Source organism: Pithys albifrons, chromosome 5 (genome assembly GCF_047495875.1).
Source record: "Pithys albifrons albifrons isolate INPA30051 chromosome 5, PitAlb_v1, whole genome shotgun sequence".
Lineage (NCBI taxonomy): Eukaryota > Metazoa > Chordata > Aves > Passeriformes > Thamnophilidae > Pithys > Pithys albifrons.
Window position 1 is genome coordinate 38,928,344 of NC_092462.1, and position 24,856 is coordinate 38,953,199.

The following is a 24,856-nucleotide window of genomic DNA, read 5'->3' on the forward strand; positions in this document are numbered from 1 at the left end:
CCAATGTAAAACACTGTTTTTATTTACTAATTTTTTGAGATCAGTTATTAATGATGCAATTGGCTATGCATGGTGTCCCCCTAGACTGCCCTCAGGGGTGGGAAATCTAGAAAGCTTTTTTTTTTTTAACCACTTCAAGATTTCTGTTAGGATTTACCAGAGTGCTCTTTGAAACATGCCTAAAAGCTCCCTCAGACTTGGTTCGTGAAATTTGTGGTACACACACATACACTCAGAGATTCGCTGTGTTTGTGGAACAAATACTGTCAGGAATGCAGTTCATGTCAGCTGGGGCATAGCACAGCTCCTCCTGAATCTCTGCAAAATAGGACAGCAGAAGAATCATCCTGAACTGACTGCATCAAATAGGAAACCTATGGTGCCCTTATGAAGAGGGAGTATCTGCTGGTTTACCAAATGCTCACCATGATTTCCAGTTCCTGGCAACTCTGCTAGAATTAGTACAGCCCCATCTGCTGTTCTTGACTGCAGGACATACAAGGCTTCCAGCTCCCCTCTACTCCCCACCCCGTCATCTATCTTGCATCTGCCAGTGACTAAGAGGTACCTAGGTTTCTCCTCAACACATCCTTAAGTGAGAATCTTTATGACTACAGAATTTTTGCCTCCATCAAAGTGGAGCTTTGCAAATGTCATCAATACCAAATTGTGAGAAAAGTAGTACTTCAGCTTTCTCTCCACTTTTCTAACCACATCTGGAATGGAAAACTTAGACTCTACTGTCTGCCTTCACTGTTAGGGAGTCATCACCTCTGCAAGTGTGGCCTCTTGTTATGAGTTTAGCTGAGCAGGCCTAAATTTAGGCTTTAAAGTTCAGACCAGGCCTGGGATTGTCAGCTGACTTGAGCTGGGTTGAGCAAGCTAACAGCTGATTTATTCTAGCCAATAATATTGTATTCCCTACCATATTATAACATCATCTGAAGAGGGGTAAAATCCAGTGTGTGGGAGTGGCTTACTCAGTTCCATTATGGCTGAGGTACAGACAGGACATAGTGCAGCTCCTGTCCTGTTAGAGTAGGCCCTGCTGTTCTTGCTGTCACTGCTTGCATTTTGTTTGAATTCGGGGAAGTAGAAACATTTTGTTGTTACTCTTTCTGTTTCTTGCTGGGTGTCTTTTAGAGTGCTTATAGATCTAGACTAATAGGCTTTGTATTAACTGGGGAGTGGGAGGTTATTTCTTGTTATAAATAACTTGTGTAAGTGTGTGTTATATTATAGTTTTCCCTTAATTTTCTCTTTTCTGTATAAGTACATATAGTTAGTTTAAGCATAAACGTAGTTTGGAGGGGTTTTTTCCTCTCCCTCTTCTTCCCTTTTTACTCTGTCTTGGACAGTTGGAATTTTGCCAGCTCAACCCCAGACACCCCTCTTCCTAGTTAGTAGCTTATGGAAAGCTCCCAGTGCATCCCAGTCCAATGCCTCCCATCTCCATGAAAAACAGCAGCAAAATACTTTCGATTATAACAATTGCTTCATGAGGCTACACTGCACTTCCCAAAGCCAAAGAGTGAGGGAAGTAAAAATGAGATAATTTACTCTTTTCTACTGAAGGAACATTTTATGAATGATTGCACATGCTGTACTCAGCTTTTGGCAAGTTGCACCAAAGAACATCCTTAGCAGTGGACTATAAAGGAGCTGCTGCTCAAAGCAATGTTTTTCTAAAAAATATAGTGGACATTCTATGCACAACTGAAAGCTAGCTACTGATACTAGATAGAGGACCCTGATTGTGAGAATGATCAACTCCCAGTTGGCCATGAAATTGTGTGGGATTTGCTGCTCCAGCTGGATCCCTAACAAACTATGTTGTCTGATGGGATTCATCTAAGAATACTCAAAGAGATGCTTGATGTCATCAAAAAAACCTCTCTTGATGATTTTTGACTGGTCTTGGGAATCTGAAGAGGTCCCAGATGACTGGAAGCTGGCGAATGTTGTCCTGCTTTTCAAGAAGAGCAAGAAGCAGGATCCTGGAAAGTACCGGTCCTGTCAGTCTCACTTCAGTGCTTGGTAAAGCTATAGAGAAGATTATTCTGAGAGGTATTGAAAAACACTAGAAGGACAATGCAGCCACTGGTCACAGCCAGCACAGCTTCATGAGAGAAAGTTCTGCTTATCCAACCTGATTTCCTTTTATGACAATGTAACCCACTGAGTTGATCGAAGGAATCCAGCTGATGTAATCTTTTTGGATTTCAATAAAGTTTCTCATACTCTTCCCCACAGGATCCTTCTGGACAAAATATCCAGCACATAGCTGGATAAACAGATTATGTGGTGGACAAGCTCAAGGGATAAGCACAGAGGGTAATACTACATGGGATTACATCAGAAGATGACATGTCACTAGTGAGGTTCCTCAGGGCTCTGTCTTGGGCCCTGTGCTCTTCAGTATCTTCATAAATGACTGAGACACAAGACTGGAATGGATACTAAGCAAGTTTTCAGATGATACAAAACTGTGAGGAACTGTTGGCTCCCTTGAAGGCAGGGAGTCCTGGTCAACGGCAAGTTGAATCTGAGTCAGAAGTGCCCTGGCAGCTAGGAGGGCCAACCATGTTCTGGGGAGCATCAGGCACAGCATCACCAGCCGGTTGAGGGAGGGGATTGTCCTGCTCTGCTCTGCTCTGTTAGCAGCCTTACCCTGAATATTGTGTGCAGTTTTAGGGATCACAATATAGTAAGGATATTAAGTTCTTAGAGAGTGTAAGGAGGGCAATGAAGATGGTGAAGGGCCTTGAGGGGAAGCTGTATGAGAAGCAGCTGAGGTCACTTGATCTGTTTAGCCTGGAGGAGACTGAGGAAAGACCTCATCATGATCCACAACTTTGTGATGAAGGGAAGAGGAGGGGCAGACACTGATCTCTTCTCTGTGATGACCATGGATAAGACTCAAGGGAATGGCCTGAAGTGTGCCAGAGGAGGTTTAGGTTGGACATTTGAAAAAGATTCTTCACCCAGAGGGTGGTTGGGCACTGGAACAGGCTCTCCAGGGAAGTGGTCACAGCACCAAGCCTGACTTCAGGAAGTGTTTGGATGATACACTCAGGCACATGATGTGACTCCTGGGGATGGTCCTGTGCAGGTCTAAGGGCGGGACTCAGTGATTGTTATTAGTCCCTTCCAACTCAGCATATTCTGTGATTCTGTGACAGAGGGCTAAGAGTTCATGGAAACTCTGCAGCTAGAAGCAGACATAGCATTTTCTGTCTGTCTTCTGCTGTTGCTTGGGGAATCGCTACAGTCCTCCAGATTTCCCCTCTGGCTAAAGTCTCAGTGCCAATACCACCTCCAGCAGCTTTGCACAGATCTAATGTAACAGCTATAGAAACACCTTCTCTCAAGTTCTTGCTTCAATAGCAAGTAGCAGGAGTAAAATGTAGATATCATAACACACTTCCTAGACACAGAATAAAAGATGGAGACCCTCCTGTTCTAACAACTCCCTCTCCACACTTAACACTCCTCACCTTTTATAGTTACCTAATTTGCCAACTACTGCCAATCGCAGCAGTTATCCAACCTCTGACTCCATGTAAGCCACACAGCCCTGGCATTCTCTGACCCATGAGATTTACTCCACTCCACAGCTCCTGCAAATGCAGATTTGCATTGAATAATGACCTAACACAACACTCTACATATTCATCCACCCACTGCATTTTACCACATCTCTAGATACAGAGATTCCGATTACATGTCCTGAGTAGCCCTTAAAATGAAAGGAACTGCTTAAGGGCAGCTTTTACCCAAGCAGTAGTTGCAGGGGGTCACAAGATTTACTATCATAAAATAGTTAACTGTATAAGACTACATTAGTTGCCATCAGCTGTAAAGACAGGAAAATCAGGCATCCACCTGTCACTTAAAACAAGTTTGGGGTCTTTTTGTTTTGCCTTTCTGTGTCTATGTGTGTTTGTGTTTTGGTTTTTTTTGTTTGCTTTCTTTTTTTGTTTGCTTCCTTTTTTTGTTTGTTTTATAAAAGGTCTTCTATTCTTTCACTTATTTTCTGGTTCATGAGCCTTCAGATGCATCCACTTCATATTTTCAAGATGTTCCATTTTTTAAATGATATTAAGATAGATATTTTCATTTAATCATTATTATTTAATTCTTGGAAATTTTGAAAATATAAGCAGACATGGTATACGACTTCAGGGAGTAGCCATTTCATGTACTGCATAGATGTTCAAAATTCCCTCCTAATGAAGGTACTCTTTACTCTTTTGTTGTTCTTTCATTCTCTGGTGGTAATGAATAATGGTAATAACTATTTCTTCCTAGTTCACTCTCAGATCTACGCGACTTTGCTGAATGCTGAAGCATGAGAAACCTGCAATCACTTTCCATTTTTCTCCTTTCTAATTTCACTTGTTGAGGGATACCAACACACAACTGTGCTCTACCTCTGATGCTAGCACAGAAAGCTCTATTGGCCTGTTTCATTTCATGACTCTGAAATACTATGGCCTAATGTTTGCTTCATAACAAAGGCAGATATTCTACAAAATTCATTTTTTGTCTCAAAATATATTCTTGAAGCTCTGTTCATGATAATTTATAGGACTTCATTTGCTCCACAGAACTGAGAAAACCAAACAGTTGAGCAAAATGTTATATATTCTGCTTCTCTAGCAAATGCAGTATAGTTATATTCAGGAAATAAAATAGTTATTGCACAGCTAGTACAACCTACTATGAATTATAGCCCAAGATTGCAAGCTCACGTTACATTCATTTTCTTAGCATCTTTTGATACTACTTCACCTGTCTCTAGTTGAGACTCAGAAAAACAGTGTCATGACTAAAACAATCCATTCTATGTTTACTACCTCTTCCACCAGTATATCTCTCTCCCACAAATAGCTGTGCTTAGTAATGGACAAGCAGTTTTCTATGTGTGTGCATTGGTTTTGACTGGGGTAGAGATAATTTCCTTCACAGTGACTGGTATGGGGCTGTGTTTTGGATTTGTGCTAAACACAGTGATGTCAATTTAGAGATGTCTTTGTTATTGCTGGGCATTGTTCACACAGAGCCAAGGCCTTTTCTGCTTTTCATACTGCCACGCTGACCAGCTGGGAGTGCATGGGAAGTTGGGAGGAGACACAGCCAGGACAAGTAACTCCAGATGACCAAAGGGATATTCCATACCATCATGCTCAGTATATAAATTGAGATGAAGAAGGAGGAGACATTTGGAGTGATGGTGTTTGCCTTCCCAAGTCACTGTTATGTGTGATGGGGCCCTGCCTGGCCATGGGAAACATTGAATTAATTCTTTGGTTTGCTTTGCTTTGCTTGTGCCCAGCTTTTGCTTTTCCTATTAAAATGTCTTTATCTCAATCCTTGAGTTTTCCAACTTTGGCCTCCTGATTCTCTCTCCCATTCTGCTGGTGTGGGAATGAGTGAGCACTGTGTGGTACTTGGCTGCTGGCTGGGGTTAAACTATGATGGCATGTCACAATATAAAGAAAGCACTATATTTATGTATGGAAAAAAAAGAAAAAAAATCAAGCAAAAAACCTTTTGGGACTTCCCAAGAAATTTCTGTAAGATGAGATAGACTTCTGAAGTAAAAAAACTGTTTCAAAAGTTTTTGAATTAATAAATGAAATTTCATAGGTTAGTATCAAATTTGTACAAAATTAATGTGAATTAATTATTTCCTTTGAATACTATTTTCTTGAAAAAAAGATTGAAAATAATTAGAAACATGCTTCAGTGGACTGACTTAGCATTATCATTAATCCTCTCTAGGAAGTTTACCCTGCTTCTACAATTTCTGACTGGACATTGTTAATAAAGTTCCAGCCACTTTTCCTCAACCTACATACTGGAAGAAAACTTCAGAACACTTTATGTTCTACACTTCATCTATTTTAACTATAATAATTCCTTTCTGCCCACTTTTTTATATCTAGAGAAATTCATAATAGTTTGACATTGCTTTCAGTCATTCCAACTGCAACATTTGTTGTCTGAGGACAGAACTACTCTTCAGTGTTATTCAGCACACTAGTGGCAAACACTAGGTCTATCATTTGCTTTGACATTAAAACTAAAATACCAAGGGCTGAGGGATACTCTTATTTACCACAGGAAAAAAATTAACAAAAAACCCCCCAAAACAACCCAAACAAACAAACAAATCCACCAAAACCCAAACCTAGCATTTCAAATAATTGGGAAGCACACAAACAAAAACAAGAACAGGGCCCACACATGCTGAAAGGGTCACCAGCACTTTCAGAGCCTCCATATAATACATACCTTATTAATAGGATATATTATATATGTAATTTTATGGGTAACTTTTTGATTGAAGCCATGAAGGCCAAAATTTGCTTTTGCAATAAAAGTGCTGAGATTTTATTCATATTGCATGATTTCTGGAGCTGCTATTTAAGAGGACTTCAAACTTGCAGCAAAACCAGGGGTGTGCAGAAGGCTGCCTATTTCAACAGCTAATCTAATCGTACATCTAGTAAGCAGACAGCAGCATTAAAGAAAGATCTATAAATAACATTTAAACAAGATAACTTAAATAGCACAAATAAATCTTGCTACAACAGTGTGGAACTCACAAGAGTGCACTCTTTCCACTAAGATAAATTAGATGGTGGTGCTTTCAGTTTTGGTTAGAGGCTGGATGCACTGTGACATGATGGGACCACATCCCTTGCACCACAGTAGAAGATGCTCAGAGACTCTATTTGCATAGGCAGTACAACAAATGTATTCAAAGAAATGAGATATATTTAAGAAACAGGCTTTTGAGTATATTTCTATTAAGAGTTAGGTCAGTTAATTTTCAGCCTGAAATTTTCCTTATTTTTGGGGTTATGCTCCATCATGTGCTGATATAACAGTACATTTTCCACTGCCAAAGACACAACAACTTTTGTGATCATTTCAGTAGCTGAAAATGTTACCTTCCTAAAGAAAAATAATCATTCATCTGAAAAAAATGCATATTTTTTAAACAAATAAGCAACACAGACTGATAGGTCACTGTTGGGCATCACTTCAATAAAATGCATAAAAAAGGCACTAATCCCTAGTAGAATCATATCTGTCCTGAACTTTCCATTCCACATGTCTATTATCACTTATAAATTCAGTTCTTTTGAAGGGGATGAAGTTAACAACTCTCTGAACTGTTTCTTCTTTTGGCATGGTGTACAGACATCTACCATATGTATATCACAGCATTCTGCCTTAGATTATGTCACTTCTAAAATCAAAGGTCTGTCACTCCTCATTTTAACAACACATACACCATATGCATAATGAATGAAACTCCTTTAGTTTTGTTCATTTTAGTGAGATATTTGGATAGAAATTAAGGTGGGACAGACAAGAATCTTCAGTTACCCTATACTTCACCTTTAATAGCAAAGAACATTTAATACCTGCAATTTGATAATTTATTTACAAATCGGTAAGTATTCCCTGGTATATTTCATCTTGCTTTAGTATCTAAAGGCCTCAGTTAAGATTCCCACTGTAGAAATTTAACTACCACCTATTAAAGTGATAAACAAGTCATAGAATGAGTGGAAGAAATTAATGCTTCTGTATGTCCTATATGGCTTTTCAGAGATGGGAAATCAAGACACAGTATGTCCTAGTAAGATTTTTTGAAGGCCACAAAAATTTTGTAATTATTTCTGGAAGTCAAATTAAAAAATGTAAATGATATAGATAATCTGTCTTGTATATTTCATATCTCAATTCAGAATCTTAAATGATGCCCCCAATAATCTTAGAAAACATTATCTCTAAAAGAGTAACCTATAAATTGCCAGCGGAAAGAAGAGCTGACTTTTTAATCCAATAACATAACTTTTGATAACTTCACTGTTTGATAACAATTTCATTCCTTAGAATTACCAAATACAATGGAAATTACTGCATTTTGTAACTGTGTACTCTTAGAATCTTAGAATCATAGAATATCCAGAGTTGGGAGGGACATACAAGGAACATCAAAGTCCAACTCCTGGCCTTGCACAGTATGAGCCCCAGGAATCACACCATGTGCCAGAGAGCATTGTCCAAATTGTCCTCAAACTCTGTCAGGATTGGTGTTGTGATCACTGGGAGATCATTCTAGTGCCCAGCCACCCTCTGGGTGAAGAACCTTTTTCTAATATCCAAACTAAACTTCCTCTGACACAGAGAATTCATGTATTGGACAAAGGTTCAGTGTTTGTACCTACTGAAGCTGCACACTACTGAGGTCTTTGATAGGATTTTGGGGCTTTTTCACTTTAATTTTTTTGAAAGGCCATTCTTACTTTGCAAAGCTACTACACTAAAGCAATTGTTTTTACAACAATTTTATTCAAATGATTGTTCTGCCTCACAGAAAGCCAGGGGTAAGGCCTATGTTCATTAAGAAATTTTTTTCAATTTCCCTAGAGGTTTGATTTCACCCACATGAACATTTTTATTCTTCTGTTGCAGGAATCTCATAACATAGTTTCACAAACTGAAAAATATCACCTCAGTACCTCTTTCTTTAAGTGTTAAAATAGATTAAGATGAGCTGGGAGAGCTCAACATAAAATAATCTTATTAATTTTGGCTGCATATTCTATCTCTTATTTACATAATTGAGACAGTCTTCCAAGTATATATTGAATACAAATGATCCAACTTCTTGCTTTCAGTGTCCATTATCATTACAGCTGCAAATGCTCTGGCTAACTACCCACCTTATTAGCTCAAATATAACAAAATAATTTGTACTGTGAGGAATACAACAGAATGATCTATTTTTTTTCTTTCTGTATACTTTTGCAAAAAAACCTTGAAAATACTTTTGTTTGTGTGATTCTTAATTTTGTTTTCTCTCAAATACAATTACAAAGTTCAAACATAGCACAGTGTTGTTGCTTACCTTACACCAGCATCAGCTGTATTTAAGTTGTAGGATAGCAACTGGAAGATTTTGCCAAAGTTTTCTTGTATTAATAGATACTGAAGGACTGTGTACTAAATAAAAAAATCATTAAAATATACAGCACTTCCAGTCTTCTATGTCTTGATAATTTATTATGTGATTGTGAACTGAACTCAACATTTAGTGTTTTGATGGTCATAAAATATATAGATAAACCAAATCAGCTGTGGTCCTCAGTGCAATAACTATACTAAAAAGGTGGCCACTATCAGCAAGATAAGTTTATTATGAACTAGGGAGAAGAAAAATAAAGAGAAAGTAAGCAAGTAGAATGATGCTCTGGTAAAAGAAGCTGAGCTGAGAAACCTTGCATCAACGTCAGAAGCACAGGGACTACGGGGTATGTCATTAGCATCTTGGCCCACAGGATCCTTTTCTTCTTCCACAAAGAAACAGGGTGGATTTCATTCATTTCCAAGCTGTGCAGTTCATCAACACAGAAACACAAGAGTGGAATGGAGAAAATAAGCCAAAAGACAGTATTTCACTAGCTGACAGACCAGAGTAAGTGAAAGCATAGCTGAAAACAAAAAATAAAAAAGGCCTACACTTCTGTACTACCTTAATATTGAGAAACCTATGATGTTTCATTTGAGGTTCTTTTTCCTATATATTTGTCCTGAAACAAGAATAGTATAGAAATAACAGAAACAATATTTTAAAGAAACTGTCCTTGGGTATTATACTTTTACAGTATGAAAATCCTGTATAACTACCAACTGCTGAGAGGTTTCTTTTAATAATATGGCTATTATTACTTTGAATATTCATGCCTATTTTTTAATTTATCTGCACTGCTAATAAGCAGGATCTGCTGAATACATCTGTAGGCTAAGTAACTGAGATACAGAGCACTTATTACACCACTGCTATTGAGTATGTAAAAAGACTTAACTGATACCAGTATAAATACATACTACAGAATCAGCTCCATAAGCTGCCTTAAAAAATTTCTAAAATGTCAAACATTAGAGCAGATATCCTCTACATACACATAAAAGCCCAATTCTGCCTTTATTGAATACCAGATTTACAATAATTTTGTTGGGATGTACAGAAAAATCGGACTGGAAAACAGAAATGTAGATATTTTATTAGCTATAGTAATAAGGTTGTATACTGACATAAGTATTTGTCAGGCATTATGTCATAGAGAAACCTAGTTTCAGTTTTAAAGCAAACGATTGCATATTATGAAATGAGAGCACACTGAATTAGTCATTTCCATTAAAACTATGAAGCAGAATTGCCTAGCAACCTAGAAAATTAATTCAGAGATTAAAATAAACACTGTGACACTCACAGAGAAACTGCTATTCTACCCCAACAGTCATAAAGACCCTTAGAAATGAGGTGTTTTCTTAATTCTTCTTAACAAAGGTAAAACAAACAATTTCATAAGATGAGTCATAATGGACAAAGAACAAAAACAAACAGTCAAAGCAACTGCATTAAGCAAATTCAAATAATTATCCTCTTTTTACATAACATCATTAAAATTAAAAATATTGAAAGTTTTTCATATTATGACAATAGTGAACAAATTGCTGTGAGTTTCTATCATGCTTTCCCACTTCTATGAAAGTATTCTATATTTTAGTACTTACTATTTTAATTTATTATAGAATTCATGACCATGCCTACCTGAAAGAATTCTGCATCATTATTACCCACTACTACCCCTAGTCAAATTATTCTTAATCACACTTCTGTAGGGAAGCTTTTAAATTATATAGTTTATCATACTGAGGTTGTTATGGAAAAAAAAATGTTAACAGATTAAGAAGAGTAAGGATGACTGCAATAATTTAGTTTAATGGCCGCTACATTATATTGCTTGTTACATCTGGGCCATTGTGTAATTCATTGTCCCTGAAGGACCACAAAAACCCTAGTAAAATTATCCCTTTAGAAATAAAAAACCCCTACATTCAGTAGCAACATTGAAGTCTATGACCTTGTCAGGATATTAGATTAAAGAAATTATTATAGATCAGCGATTCCAGAGTGCCAGTACTTCCACATCTCTAGTAGGAAACAGTCCATCTTTCCTGCTTGAGGTACAGAGTTTGTAGGCAATCAAAAAAAACAGATCAGGAATGATGAAGACAAGAATAACCAAAGGAGAAAAATGATATCCCAGAGGATATCCCAAGATTTAGCAACTGCGGCAGCTACATCAAATCTAGTTGAGTCTACATTAAAAAATAATAATAAAAATAAAACAGAATGAGAAATAAATCAAGACAGACAAGCAGAAATAACTGTGTATTAGAAGGTAACTCCCTGGGTGCAGATATAGCTACTTCTATCAGGAAAGAAAAGTATACTTTAGCCCTTTGGTTGTGTACAATATTAACAAAACACACCCACAGCTAGCTACAGGTACTTCTAAGTCTTGAAATCTGCACATTAAAATCACTAGATCCAGTTCAGATGTGTCTGAACTGGATTTTAGAAGTTAATATTGTCAATAAATAAAGTACATGTATTCTTCTGGAAGAGGATATGACAGGTAATAAAGGAAGGATATCTGCTAGAAACACAGACAATACAGTTAGTATAGACATGCAACAGATCAAAATGAAAAAAAAATATTAACAGCAAAAGTCCCCTATGTGCAAACACATCCATAAAGCAGGTAAAAACCGAAATGTCCTTAACAGGTTCCCCTGTGTCTTAAATATTTGATGACTGTGCCAGATGGGAAAGGGGAAGAAAAATGTCTTGTCTGAACCACTAGCATAAACACAGCTGACCTAAAAGACCTACTCACCACTGGGTTGTAATTATTCCAGTGTTTCACTATTGAAAAATGTTCATAAAACTAGAATAATTTTGAAAGATTGAAAGACAACATCTTTGAGAAATGGTAGTCTCCATATGCTCTTGAACAGCTACATTAATTTTTATTTTCTGCCATGGTGCCACCTGTCATGGGTGTGGTTATAGCATATATGCTTTACTGAACTCCTAGGATAGTCACAGTGATGAATACCTTTTTTATTAATTTTATCTGTATGATTAAAATGGTATAATAAAACTAGAACACACACAAGCTCTACACATAGCTGAAAATAGAACCTTTATACCCTTTAAAATTTTAAACAGCACAGTTTATATGGTAAAAATCTCAGAAACAAAAGCCTAGTGCTAACACTAGACATTGTCAGAATCCAGAACCTTCTAACAACAGAACACCTTGTAATATATCCTTAGTTCACAAGGATTTATCAAATTACTCCATCTATCCCATAAAACACAAGCAAATAACCGACATGCTTCTCCTGACCTGCATTGAAAGACCAAAAGTCTCATATCTAGTTTGGTAAAGAGGACAGCAAGAAGCATAACACCAGTGTTAGTCCTTGCACTAGCATCAGGAATTCAATAAATGTAAACTTCCAGATAATCTTAGAAAACATACCATGATCATGCTGTAGGAAAAAAAAAAAAAAAAGATAAAAAGGTCACTAGTAGCCTGCCTTGGGGAAAATTCCATCTGCACAGAAAATTTGAAGATCATCTTGGCTTAAGTATGTGAACAAGACACACTGAGAAAATTGTTCAATACCACTAGAAGGTCCAGTACACCCTGCCCAGGAGTAAATCAAAATTCTAGTAATTGAAAGGAAAACTACAAACAAAACCCCTTAAAAATAAAGCATCTAAGAAGAAGAAAAAAGTATATTTTTGGAACCTGTAGACAACCACAGGAGAACCCAAAGCATATTATCTCTGTAATGTCACACAGAACAAAAGCCCCAGGCACCACAACTGATAAACAAACTCCTTTCAACTTTCCTTCCAGTCTCCTCTCAGGCCATTTTAAATTGCATCATCATATATTTTCACAGATTTCCTGCCAAAAACGTGACATCTACATGCAAATTACTCCACGGCATTGTTAGGTCTTAATCTTAGAGACCACATGAGCTTCCTTTTTTCTTACATTGGTATAAAACCAATGGGATTACTCACAGTGTAGGACATCAAATATGCATATTTAAATCTTTGCAGGATCAGAGCCTTGGTCATCGATTTTTCAGATTTGTAAGTTACTTATGTCTATAATTTTGGAAGTAATCAAGGGCAATATATGCACTTACAAGGAAATCCCAGTCATTTCTACAACATTGGTGGGCAGTGTGAATGAAAGAGGTCCTTAATATTCTACCAGTACTATGAATTTTCCAGCAAAAAGCAAGCATTATGTAGCAAATATAGTCAAGACTAACACTAGTAGAGATGTTTTATGGCTCAGAGCAGTAGATCTAAAGCTGATTATGAACACTCAGAAAAAAGATACTGCTTCTTTTCCATCTAGTTCAGTCACTTATTTAAGTAACACACGATTAGAATGCTTGACTAGCACAAAAAATGCAGAGGTTCTGCAGATATTTACTAGGTAAAGAACAAGGAGTTGCTGAATATAAATCACCTAGTACATATAACATGAGGAAACATTACGGTAATAAACTGACAAAAGGCAAGGATTAATTTACTGAAAAGGTTAAGGTAATTTTACCTTGTCTATTGCCATTCATTAATAAGGAAAGGAATCCTTACTTGAATGGCTTCACAGTTAGGTAACTCACAAATGCTCTCATAGCAATCAAGGTACTGAGAGTAACTTCCACTGTATCAGAGCAGAAGATCTTTTGAAGGTCAAAATTTGTTTAGAGTGAGATGAGTCATCGAAGGGTAAAAGAGATGGGGATCAAACAATGTTGCAGATGGAAGCAGAACATAACACCAGGTATTAGCTTTTCTCTGGAGAGCTGTGAATCAGAGATTTGTGCCACCCAAACATAGGATGAATACGTAGTTTGGATATGTTTTCTCATCTGACCCTACAATATTAATAAAAATGAAGACGTCAGAAGCACAGAAGCTACTCGTGTATAAAAATAAGCAAGCCTGAGTTGTTAGCTATAGCCAAACAGAACCTCACTTAAGAGCTGTAAAGATATACCCCAAGCTCTTTCCGTGTTTGTTTTCTAAAGACTTTTAAATTGATTCAAAGTTATGCCAGGTACTTACTATTGCATGTATCTTACTACAGTAAGAGAAGATTTGATGGGAAATGAGGGGGTGGGAGGCTTTGATGAACTACATAAAACTAAGCTGATTCACCAAGTAGTAGAGGATGTCACTACACTGTGGAGCTTCCCACACTGGCTACATCACCTTACAAAGCAAGGGTATACAGTACCAACTTCCTTCAGCAGAGAAACTAGTCCAACAGATCAACTGTGATAACTTTTTTCCATGCAGGTGAAGAGATATACTTTATTTTTCCAACCAAAAGAGTCTTTCCTATCTCTCATCACTTTAAGATAAAACCAGACTTGCTCTCCCACTTTCCCTCACCTATAACTTCAAATAGCTAGAAACTGCCCATAGTTACAATATTGCCATAATATTACAATATCATCACAGTAGCAATGAACACGGTTGCTGTTTAACTTTTTTTTTTTTGGGGGGGGGGGGAGGAATGTGCTTATTTCACTATTAAAAAAAAATCCAAATTTATGTTTCTAATAACTTCTTATGTAAAACTTGTCAACATTCTTTTAAGTTGAATATTATTAGTCTTCCACCATGGTTTAGTGGTGGAGTTGGCAATGGTAGGTTTATGCTTGGACCTGATGATCTCAGAGGTCTGTTCCAGCGCAAAGGATTCTGTGATTCCCCTATTTCAAGTTCGGTTTCAAATTTCAGAAGCCCCCCAAAAGTCTTTCAAATTATAATGTTTACTACTTTCTTATTTTCACCACATTGCCACTCCTGAAACTCTATCAGCATGATCATCAATCATCTCTACTTTTTTTCCATTGTGTCTTACTGCAGAGCAATCCCTGCTTAATCACTTCACTATGCTACTATACTCTCTTTCTCCAAATTCCTCCTTAATGTCTAATTTTACCTGTATAAAATCATTCTGCTGCAACCCGGAAGTAGAATGTGACCAACTTTGACTTAGTTAATAAACATGTAGCAGTTGTCATCTAATATTACATGTTCCCAGAACAAATTAAAAAATGTTGTAGAATTTAATTTCCATGCCTTTCAGGTGCTAAAAAGAAACTATTTCCACAGAAAACTGAAAAGCAGGACAGCAATTAATCACAGAGAGCTTTTTCTTTTTTGTTAGAAGGGGAAAAAAATAAAACACACTCTTGGGGTACAAATGGGAAGATACCGTCAACTGAGGAGAAGAAACACTATGTTTTCCTTAAGTCTGTTTACATTCTGGCAGTAGCACCTTTCTGCAATGCTCATATACCAAAAATGCAGCAAATGCATCTTTTGCTGAAGTCTAGTTTATACTGTGGTGTAATGGTGAGCACTTCAGACTCTGGATCAGAAGGTCGTGAGTTCGAGTCTCAGTGGAGACCGTACCGAGCAGTTAAATGCCTCTCCCTGCCCATCCGATCCCGTCAGATCTCAGATGCTCAGCAGGGTCAGCCCTGGTTAGTACCGGGTGCCATAGACAGTCCAGAGGACTTCACTGTCACTGTTCAAGCTCGCTCGGCCGTGGCAGATGGACCTCAGGACTGAAACAGTGGGGCCAGTTCTGTGCACGCTGTGCCTCACCTGAAAAATCCACCGTGCAGGCTCGAAGGGCACACCCCCACGTGGGGAGAGCCCTTCCCAAATCTTCATTCGCGAAGTTTGGCCATACATACAGTTTATACCAGAAATGCAGCAAATGCACTGTTTGCTTCATGCCACTATTAAAAAGAGAACATTTTTTTAAAATTTGATACTAAATTTATTGTAATATTCCTTTGTTCTACAGTTGTATTGTTATCACTATGGAGGGGGGGGGGGGGGAGGGGGGAAGTGAAATTTTCACTATGTGAATCAAAAAAGAAAAAATTGGAGAAACTGCCCTAGGGCAAATATCAGTTGTATTATACATATAAAGATAAGTATAATGCTTGCATTAAGTAGCAGTTGTATTTTAGAGGCTTTTATTTGGAAAAATGTTATCCCAGATGGCTGCAGTACAAATTTTGGGAGAGTACTGAACTCCTACATGATAACTAGTAAGAAGGAGTTGAAAATTCCCAAGGGGGGGAAGAAAAATTAACCTTCTTGAGACTAGTTCATTGAATCATGGACAAGCTACTTAAGAATACTTAAGCCATTTTTCATGTCAGTGCTGTTCCTTCATAAGGCCCTAGAGCATGCATACAGAGAAAGTCAGTTTTGTTAATTCCTGTTTGGTTTATATCTCTGACTTTCACAATTTTGATCTCTCTTCAGCTGAGAAAATGACAAGACTTATTCCTCATTCCTCACACAGTGCCACTGAAGCCTCTATAAGTCCCCACTCCCCCAAGCAAAAGATTAGTGACGACACATCAATGTGGGACGTGCTAGCCTGTCTCAGAAATCAGCCACGTGATAAGATATCAGCAGAAACTATGCATTTTAGTTACTTGAATTGACTGAAAATTCTTCTGAAATAGAACTGGTCAAAGAGAATATTAACTGACAAAATATTTGCTATAAGATCACTATTTCCCTTTCCCTTTCTATATTCTAATTTTCAAAGGCTATCAGTTGTTTATATACTTTATGGGTTTTATAAAATCATTAACAGTGTCTACAGTCTGAGGCAGAACAGACCAAAAATGTGTATTTTTTTTAATTTTTGTATTTTCTACATAATCTGTTGTATAAAACTACTAGGAGTAAAAAACCCTGTTTTCATCTGATTATATAGAGAGAATAGCTGAGAATAGCTGTATTGAGAAAGTAAACATTGTCTTCATCATGTGAGGCCAGCAGCATTTCATCCATCCTTCCATCTTGAATCTTAGTGCAGTGGCAGGAAACTCAAAATAGGTTAAAAAGTCACATTGACAAATTGTTTAAGGTACTTATCAGAAATTAATTCATAGTAACAATTTAAAATGAATAGTTTTCAGATATTAGGTATAACAATCCCTCAATCCTTCTCCATAAAGAGCCTAAGCACTGAGCTGAATCAAATTTAATTTTGTTGTATGTATTGTATTTTCCTTACTAAATGCTTATTTTTTCAGAGTAATTAGAAACACAGACTAGCTCTTTTTTCCCCAAAGGTGAGTCTTTACTTTCACAAAATGTAGAAAAACTTTTTATAAATTTATAGTGGTATTTTGATACAGTATTTTTTCAAAAATTAGTACAAATTAATAATTTAAAATACATTCAACACTTTTTCCTAAGCATTTACATCTCTTATAAACCCTTTTTAATATAGCTTATTTATGAAATTGACATCCAAGTGTCAAAATTACCATGAAGACTTAAATTTTCACACATTCAGTTGAGGATTTCATCTGCCTTAGGGCAGTTGGAATACTTTTTGCCCTGTAAGAGTGTATATAAAAGCACAATTAGGTCCTATTAATGCTGGATTTTCATGCTTGGGACTAGTATAATGTTAAGCCTGTAAGAAATACAAAGTTTTCTACGATTAACAGAGACATTTCTGTGTTAAAGATTAAATAAACAAGCAAGACTAAATTTATTTACAATATTATCTATCAATAAAAGCCTAATGTATTGAATAATAACCTATTCAAATACAACTCTACAACTAACTTCTCCTAACATAAGAATATTAAGTAAGGTAGCCTGTAGTTACTACATAAAGAAGAATAACTCTTCCAGTATTAAAATAATTAACTTCAAATTAACATTGAATGTTATTGTATTTTTCTTTAATAAACCATATTGATTAACTACTAAGGAGTATTAAGCAGGAAATACAGTGAGATACTTTGCCAGATGCTAAAATTGATTAAGAAGGAAAATTATTTACTCTCTTAGTGACTTTGTAATTGTTAAGTGAGTATTTTATCTGATGCTCACACACTTTTAAGAGCAGGAAAACGTTAAACATGATGAAAGTTAAAACGATTCTACCCTGAAGCGATTTTCAAAAATCCAATCTGACCATAAGCTTGGGAACTAAGCCTGCATTTGAAACTATATTCCAAAGTAAATACAGACTGACACAATGTTTTCTTTAAGAATCAAGTATTACATATCCAGGTTTTGTATAAAGCATGTCAGCCAGCAAATGCCTGCTACTTCCTATTTATAAGGCCAATTTAAAAACCATTTCCAATTTAACTCATGGAACTGATTGTATTTCAGAGGTTCTATAAGACTAGATATAATACTACCAACATAAAAAGGATCTAAGTGAAGATTCAAGCATGGCTCACACTTACTGTGAGTTTCACATTAAACATTGAAAAATAACTCCTCTGCTTTGTTTACAAATTTAGTCACCAAACAAAATCAAAGAGCCAACTATTGAGATTTTACAGCCAAAAGAGAAACTGGACAAGACTTCTCTCTTAGAAGTAAATAAAAAGATTTAGAAGACTAACTTACAAAGGATGCCAGCAGCATTTTGACTATTTGGCTGTTGGTTTATTTCTTAATATGGAATTAAACACATCACTTTCATCTAGTCTATAATGTCCTTCTAAGTCAGAGTCTATCATTTTCCAAAAACTACTGAAGTAAAAAGAAACTATTCAATCTCTCCTGTATAAAGAAGCAGAGGCTGTGTGTACATGCTAATGAGTGCATCCTAGACTGCTGATGACATTCCTTCAAAACTCTGCTTAAAAACTCTCCTTTACTGTCATGCTGTGTAACAAATGGGACAGCTCTGATAATAGGTTCCAGATCCATGTATGTCACTAACACAGACCAAGTACTAAGTCATTGTTTATTTTCTGCATTCAACCATTTCACAGTAATACTACATATTTTTTTGCTATCCATCAGTGGAACCTCATCTATGTTTGTTAGGTATACTACAGCCAAGACAGCTAAAGCAAAATTCGTTTCTTCCTTATGTTTGCTGCTGTACAAACACAGATGCTCCATGTATTCCCAAGAGCTTATTTTATAAAGGAATTCAAACTATAAAATGAAGTTATGGATGAATTATTTAAAAAGTAAAATTTATCTTCAATTTAGTTCAAGTGGTATAGGCATGACTTACTGTGCTACAGAATATTTCTTTTTTTCTGAAACAGATTAAGAGGTGAGAATAATCTTTCACTGCCCTGTACCAAGTTCTTTGCAATGCAAAAAATTACAGTGCCTGCCCTCCAACAAGTTCTCTACTGGGATAAATGAATGAACTAATAACCAGGATTGGGGACATCATTGCAATCTTAGTGCTTTCGCAGAGGGAAGACCTGAAATGCAGGAACTGGGTCTATACCTTTTCTACATAGCAAAGCTAACAGTTTGGCATCATTGACTTTCAAATCCTGGTAGTTGAGACCTACCACTGCCAGGCTAAAATTTATGCATGAGGTTTTCAAAATCAGAATGTGTCAGTGAAACTTCTGCCTCCAAGTGGAGCTGATATTTTTTTGAAAAATAAACCAGTGCAATATATTGCAGGCTTTTGTTATCATGGGTTTCCCAGACAGCAAATTTGCAATCAAAAGTCTTAGCACGTTACGGGTCTAGGCATGTATCATAATGTCAGTGTTATGGATACTGGGAACATGTTGATATTTCTGAAATGTTATGACTTTGTACTTCCTTAGAAATATTTTGGTTCATATACTTAACATTTCAACCACACTTTCTACACACTTTCAGTTCTTGGACAGCTACAAATAGCTGTGTAGCAAACACCTTTGAAACATTCTCCCAAATCTGTACTGGGTTCATAGTAAAGGATATGTGGTATCAAGGGGAAAAAGAAGGGGGGATGGAGGGGGACACACCAAGTCTTCTAATACTTTAAACCAGAAAATGCATGAATACAAATTATTCTTGTTTTCTGTGTTTACAGCTTTGCTCATGAAAACTTCTGGACAACAGCATCATCTCAATTTACCATGTTAAGGGTACTGATGCCAATATGAAAGCACACTTTCTGAGGCAAATAGAAAGAAAATAAGGAGAGGGGAAGATGTTCAATACTTTGGACTATACAATCTCTTGTTATTCATTATTTTCAGAGGAAAAAAGAAAAAAGAAAAGAAAAGAAATGAAAAGAAAAGAAGAAAAGAAAAAAAGAAAAGAAAAAAAAGAAAAGAAAAGAAAAGAAAAGAAAAGAAAAGAAAAGAAAAGAAAAGAAAAGAAAAGAAAAGAAAAGAAAAGAAAAGAAAAGAAAAGAAAAGAAAAGAAAAGAAAAGAAAAGAAAAGAAAAGAAAAGAAAAGAAAAGAAAAGAAAAGAAAAGAAAAGAAAAGAAAAGAAAAGAAAAGAAAAGAAAAGAAAAGAAAAGAAAAGAAAAGAAAAGAAAAGAAAAGAAAAGAAAAGAAAAGAAAAGAAAAGAAAAGAAAAGAAAAGAAAAGAAAAGAAAAGAAAAGAAAAGAAAAGAAAAGAAAAGAAAAGAAAAGAAAAGAAAAGAAAAGAAAAGAAAGAAAAGAAAAGAAAAGGAATATATTTCCCTCCTGCTATTTTTCCAAGATACAGACATAAACAAATCATAAGTGTTAAAGATTAGAATGTTGAGAGGCTGTGACAGAAGGTCATTATTTGGAACCACTATGGTAAGAATTATGTTTGTACTTAATAATATCATATTGCATTAAATTCTCAGAAATAACAAGACTTCCAAATCTCCTAGACCTATCTATCGTATTTATGAAATACATCAATAAGAAATTATTCACTTCCATCATGGCTGCTAGCAAGACGTAATGCTGTTCAGTGGGAGGTTTAAAGCATCTGCTGTGAAGAGCACAGGAGTTGATAGGCAGTGAAAATTTATGCTCCCACTGATTTTGTAGAAAGCATAGGAGAAAAAGAAAGAAACATTTCTACTCAATATGGCAGGAGGATGAAAATTAAAATATATGAATTATAATTACAGTCACTGAAATACTAAAATTTGAAAAAATAGCCTGGATTACCTCTAACTATACTATGGATTTCAATTAAATGCATAGTAGATTGATCATGCTAAATGCATGCAAAAAAACCCTGAAACAATTAAGGTATCAGTCAATATTTTCAAGTGTAAAGTGCATAACTTAAAGAGATCCATGATTTCATAATCATCCTTATACTTCCCTATGATCTCAATATCTGCATTCAAGCATCCCCAAAAATTCAAAACTGAAAATGTTTTTTTAACTTCCCTCCTGAATTGCAGCTTTTTTCAAACAGTAACTATGTTTTAAAAGTTGTCATAATCCAAAGAGGAAACTTGACATCTTGACATGACAGGTTCACAGGTATGGTCACAGTAACTGTGCAGCACCTCCTTTCACACCAATAAGGAAAAATACATATGATTTGTGAGCTCTTAACATTCTCCTGCAACTGTCTGTGATGACAGCTGGGTACCACTAAAAGGAAAAAAGGCTGAACACATGGCATTGTAAATGGGGGTGGGGGGTAAGTAGTGTTAGCTGTTGTAATCACACTATTAATCACACCATTTTGAGTGACTATTGGTCATTCAAATGCTTATCATATGAACAATGAGGGCACAGTTTATCAATAACAACACGTTCTTTAATATGCAAAAATTACTCTTTTTTTCTCTTTTTTTTTCCCCTTATTTTCTCCCTCTAATAAGAATTTAAGAATTTTGAATCTCACTCTTTCTCTTCAAGCAATATCATTTGGTAGCAATGACGTATTTTGATTCATTGGTCAAACAGTTCAATTCACTTAAGAAGGAGAAGAATGCATTTCAGACTTTTAAATAAAGCATGTCTTCAATTTCTAAGTGTAAAACACCCTAAATAATTTGAATCATTGTAAAAGTATTGATTTTACCTTCAGGGGAGAAAAAAAAAAAAACAACAAACCAAAACCAAAAAAACAGAGAAACTGAACTGTCTTGTACTTTCCTATTTTTTCTGACATTTGCAAATAACAAAATTCAACTGAAGAAACTGCTGCAATCACCAAACAGATACTGATCTATTTATCTATAAACACACATATGGATATACACACAGGGGCACATATATCCTCCTTTAATGTTCTTATGACTATCTACTGTGCATCTAGATCAAGACCATAAACAACTCAAAGCTGCATTCTGTCTAAATGGGTCACTTATAATGAGAAAGCACGACATTTACATGTAAGAAGCAGATTGATCAGAGAGCAGAAAAATGCAAAATGGCATCAGTACAGAAAAATATGCCTTTACAGACAATTTATACTAAATTATTTAGTGAGTTCCTATATCCTCCTCAAAAACTGAATTCAAAATAAATGTAAAATGAAAAGTATAAAAATTTAATATGCCAAATATTCACTAGGATTACCCTTTGTGCTTGCAGTAAAAAGGAAAAAAAGCCTGGTTCCTTTCACTACTGTCATGTCGCTTGCATAGAATAACACTTAAGTGAAAAAACTGAAAGCACTGTATCTCCACACCTTAAAAATGGTCCACAATCACTTTAAATTGCACCTTTAAGTGCTAACACATCCCATAACATTCAGTTATTTTCAACCCGACCAGAAGTCACAGAATAGAAATGATCTGAACATGTTGTGTACATCTTGCTAAAGCAATTTCAGTTGCAATCTGCAAAATTAATTTCTGCAAAATACAAATCTGAATGATGCAAATATTAGAACTATAGCAAAGCTGCTTTAACATATTGTAAAACCAAAGTGGAATAAAGGCATAGTGCCTAAATATGTACAAAATATACCCCATGTCTTTGTTCAGCCTAGATTCTCATTCAAGGTGTAAATACTGGTTACATTGTTAGATATCCAAATGCAACTGGCTCCAAATATTGTGTGAGTAGCTCTCTCATAGTTCACAGTAGACTCCCTTGACCCAGCTAGACAAGCGTGAAAACATGAAATAAATGAAGGTTAACAAAGACTGGTCTGGGAAGCTGGCTGCATTAAATGCTTTCAACGTTAGTATAGATGCAAAATTTGCTACTTAGATTCTTTTAATACTAGGTATCAGATGACAGTGACTCTATTAATGCCAGGTCTATTGCAGAGAGACAAATGAAGTAAATGATATGAAAATATAACATCTTTCCCCATCTGCCACATATGGATATTCCTTAACCTTACTGCATGCTGGTACAGCAAATAAGGAACAGCAAAATAATTATCTCCATGCAAAGAAAAAGCAAATTTAACACAATACCTTTCTGTGTTTGTCCCTCTTCCATATTCTCTTCCATGGCTACCTTTCTTCGCTAGAAACAGCTACAGAGAATTATCAAAAGCTTCAGTCAGATGTAGGAAAAAGTGTGGATTTTTTTTTCCCTGGGAAGCTCCAACAGCAGAGGCTTAGGCAAGTCCTCAGAGCTTAGCTAAGGCTCCCTCACTCTCCTTGTTTGCTTGGAGACAGGCTGTCAAGTGTAATTTCATTCAAATTACTCTTCCGTGAAGATTATCAATTTTTCTTCTCAAAGCTGTCCATTGTGTACCACTGTAAGCAGGTATTCAAATGAACAGCCGTGAATTTTGGGGGGATATTTGGTCTGAGTCCTTATGGCAATGACACTGATTCATAAGCCTCACTTTGCATATAAAATGGAGTAAAGAAACTGAGGTTTGTATTGAAATCTGTGTTTTAAATTGAAAACAGGCAGTACTGAAAACAGATGGAGGGGTGTCCTTCTAACGGGAAGCAGACCACCAACCCATAATTCCCCCTATTTGCTACTGAAGTGGGAAAGCCCAAATGCCTGTGGGTCCTTTATGCTGTATTACTTGTCTTTCTCTCTCTCTCTCTCTCTCTCTCTCTCCTCCTCTCTCTCTCTCTCTCCCTTTCCCCCGCAACCCCCCGCCTCTCCCCTCCTCCTGTATCAGCACATTTAAGAATAATATGACTCTTCATTTCCCTTCTTCTCATACTATCTGTATCATCTAGAACTACCAAGTAATATGCACTATTACATTTACAATATTCTAAAAAACATGTTTATAACAACACCATTTTGTGTCTGTATATGTTTTTAAACACACATACAAGCACAATTTAACATACGACATTAATCACTGCAAATTATATGCAGCCTATACATTATCTGTCAGTATCACAGTAAACAAGAATTTAGAGACAGTTCTGAGGTTTAAAACCTTATTTGCATCAATTCTTTTTCTGATTCCTAATACCTCAAATTAGCTGTACTCTTCAAATCTCTAATAAAATATCTGGATCTTCTTAAAATGGGGAAGTACTACATGTAAGTATGCACATGAGGAAGGACATGGAAACACATATACTCTTAGGAATTTGCTCAGGAAAAGGTTAAACTCACTGTGAGGGCTCCTACTAATTTGGGGAGCTCTGCAGTCTGATTTGGAATGCAAATTGGGCGCTGCAGTCTAGCAATAAATTAGCATTTTTGTACCTTAGTCTACAGAGTAATATATGATCATTTTGAGAGTTTCATTATTTCACCAAAAGTACAACTAGAACATAAATCCAATTTTATTTTACAGTTTTAACTTCTCATCCTTCTGGGGGAAGTCACAAAAGCTTAAGAAAAGTAAAAACTACTATGTCTGAAAATTCATATTTAAATATAAATGATAAATTGCTCATCCATTGACTTTACACTAAGTAAATATACTGACTTGGTGCTGTGTTCTGAGTCACAAAAAAAACAACCAACCAATAAAATAAAAAAACCCACCACTTTACAAAACCAAACCAAAGCAAAAGAAAAAAAAAACAAAACCAAACAAACCAAAACAAAAAACCCAGAAGTTAGTTATTTTGTTTCGGGGTTTTTTTCTGGTTTTGGGGGTTTTTTTTGGTGGAGTGGGGATTGCTGTTGGGTTTTGTTGTTGCTCTTTTTTTCACACTGTTTGCATATAAATCTGTTCACATCTGGTTCATATCAGAGTAATGTATATATGAA

The 24,856-nt window shown here is 36.0% G+C and overlaps 1 protein-coding gene across 1 annotated transcript in view; it reads right to left on the reverse strand.

Moving 5' to 3' along the window:
* The window catches only part of GPM6A (glycoprotein M6A), a 124,602-nt gene extending 100,863 nt beyond the window's left edge, over positions 1-23,739 (reverse strand). The window contains exon 1 of the mRNA XM_071556264.1: positions 23,128-23,739. Within this exon, the coding sequence (XP_071412365.1) occupies positions 23,128-23,164 (37 nt within the window). The 5' untranslated portion in view covers positions 23,165-23,739. The remainder of the gene's footprint in view (positions 1-23,127) is intronic.
* Between the last annotated feature and the right edge of the window lie 1,117 nt (positions 23,740-24,856).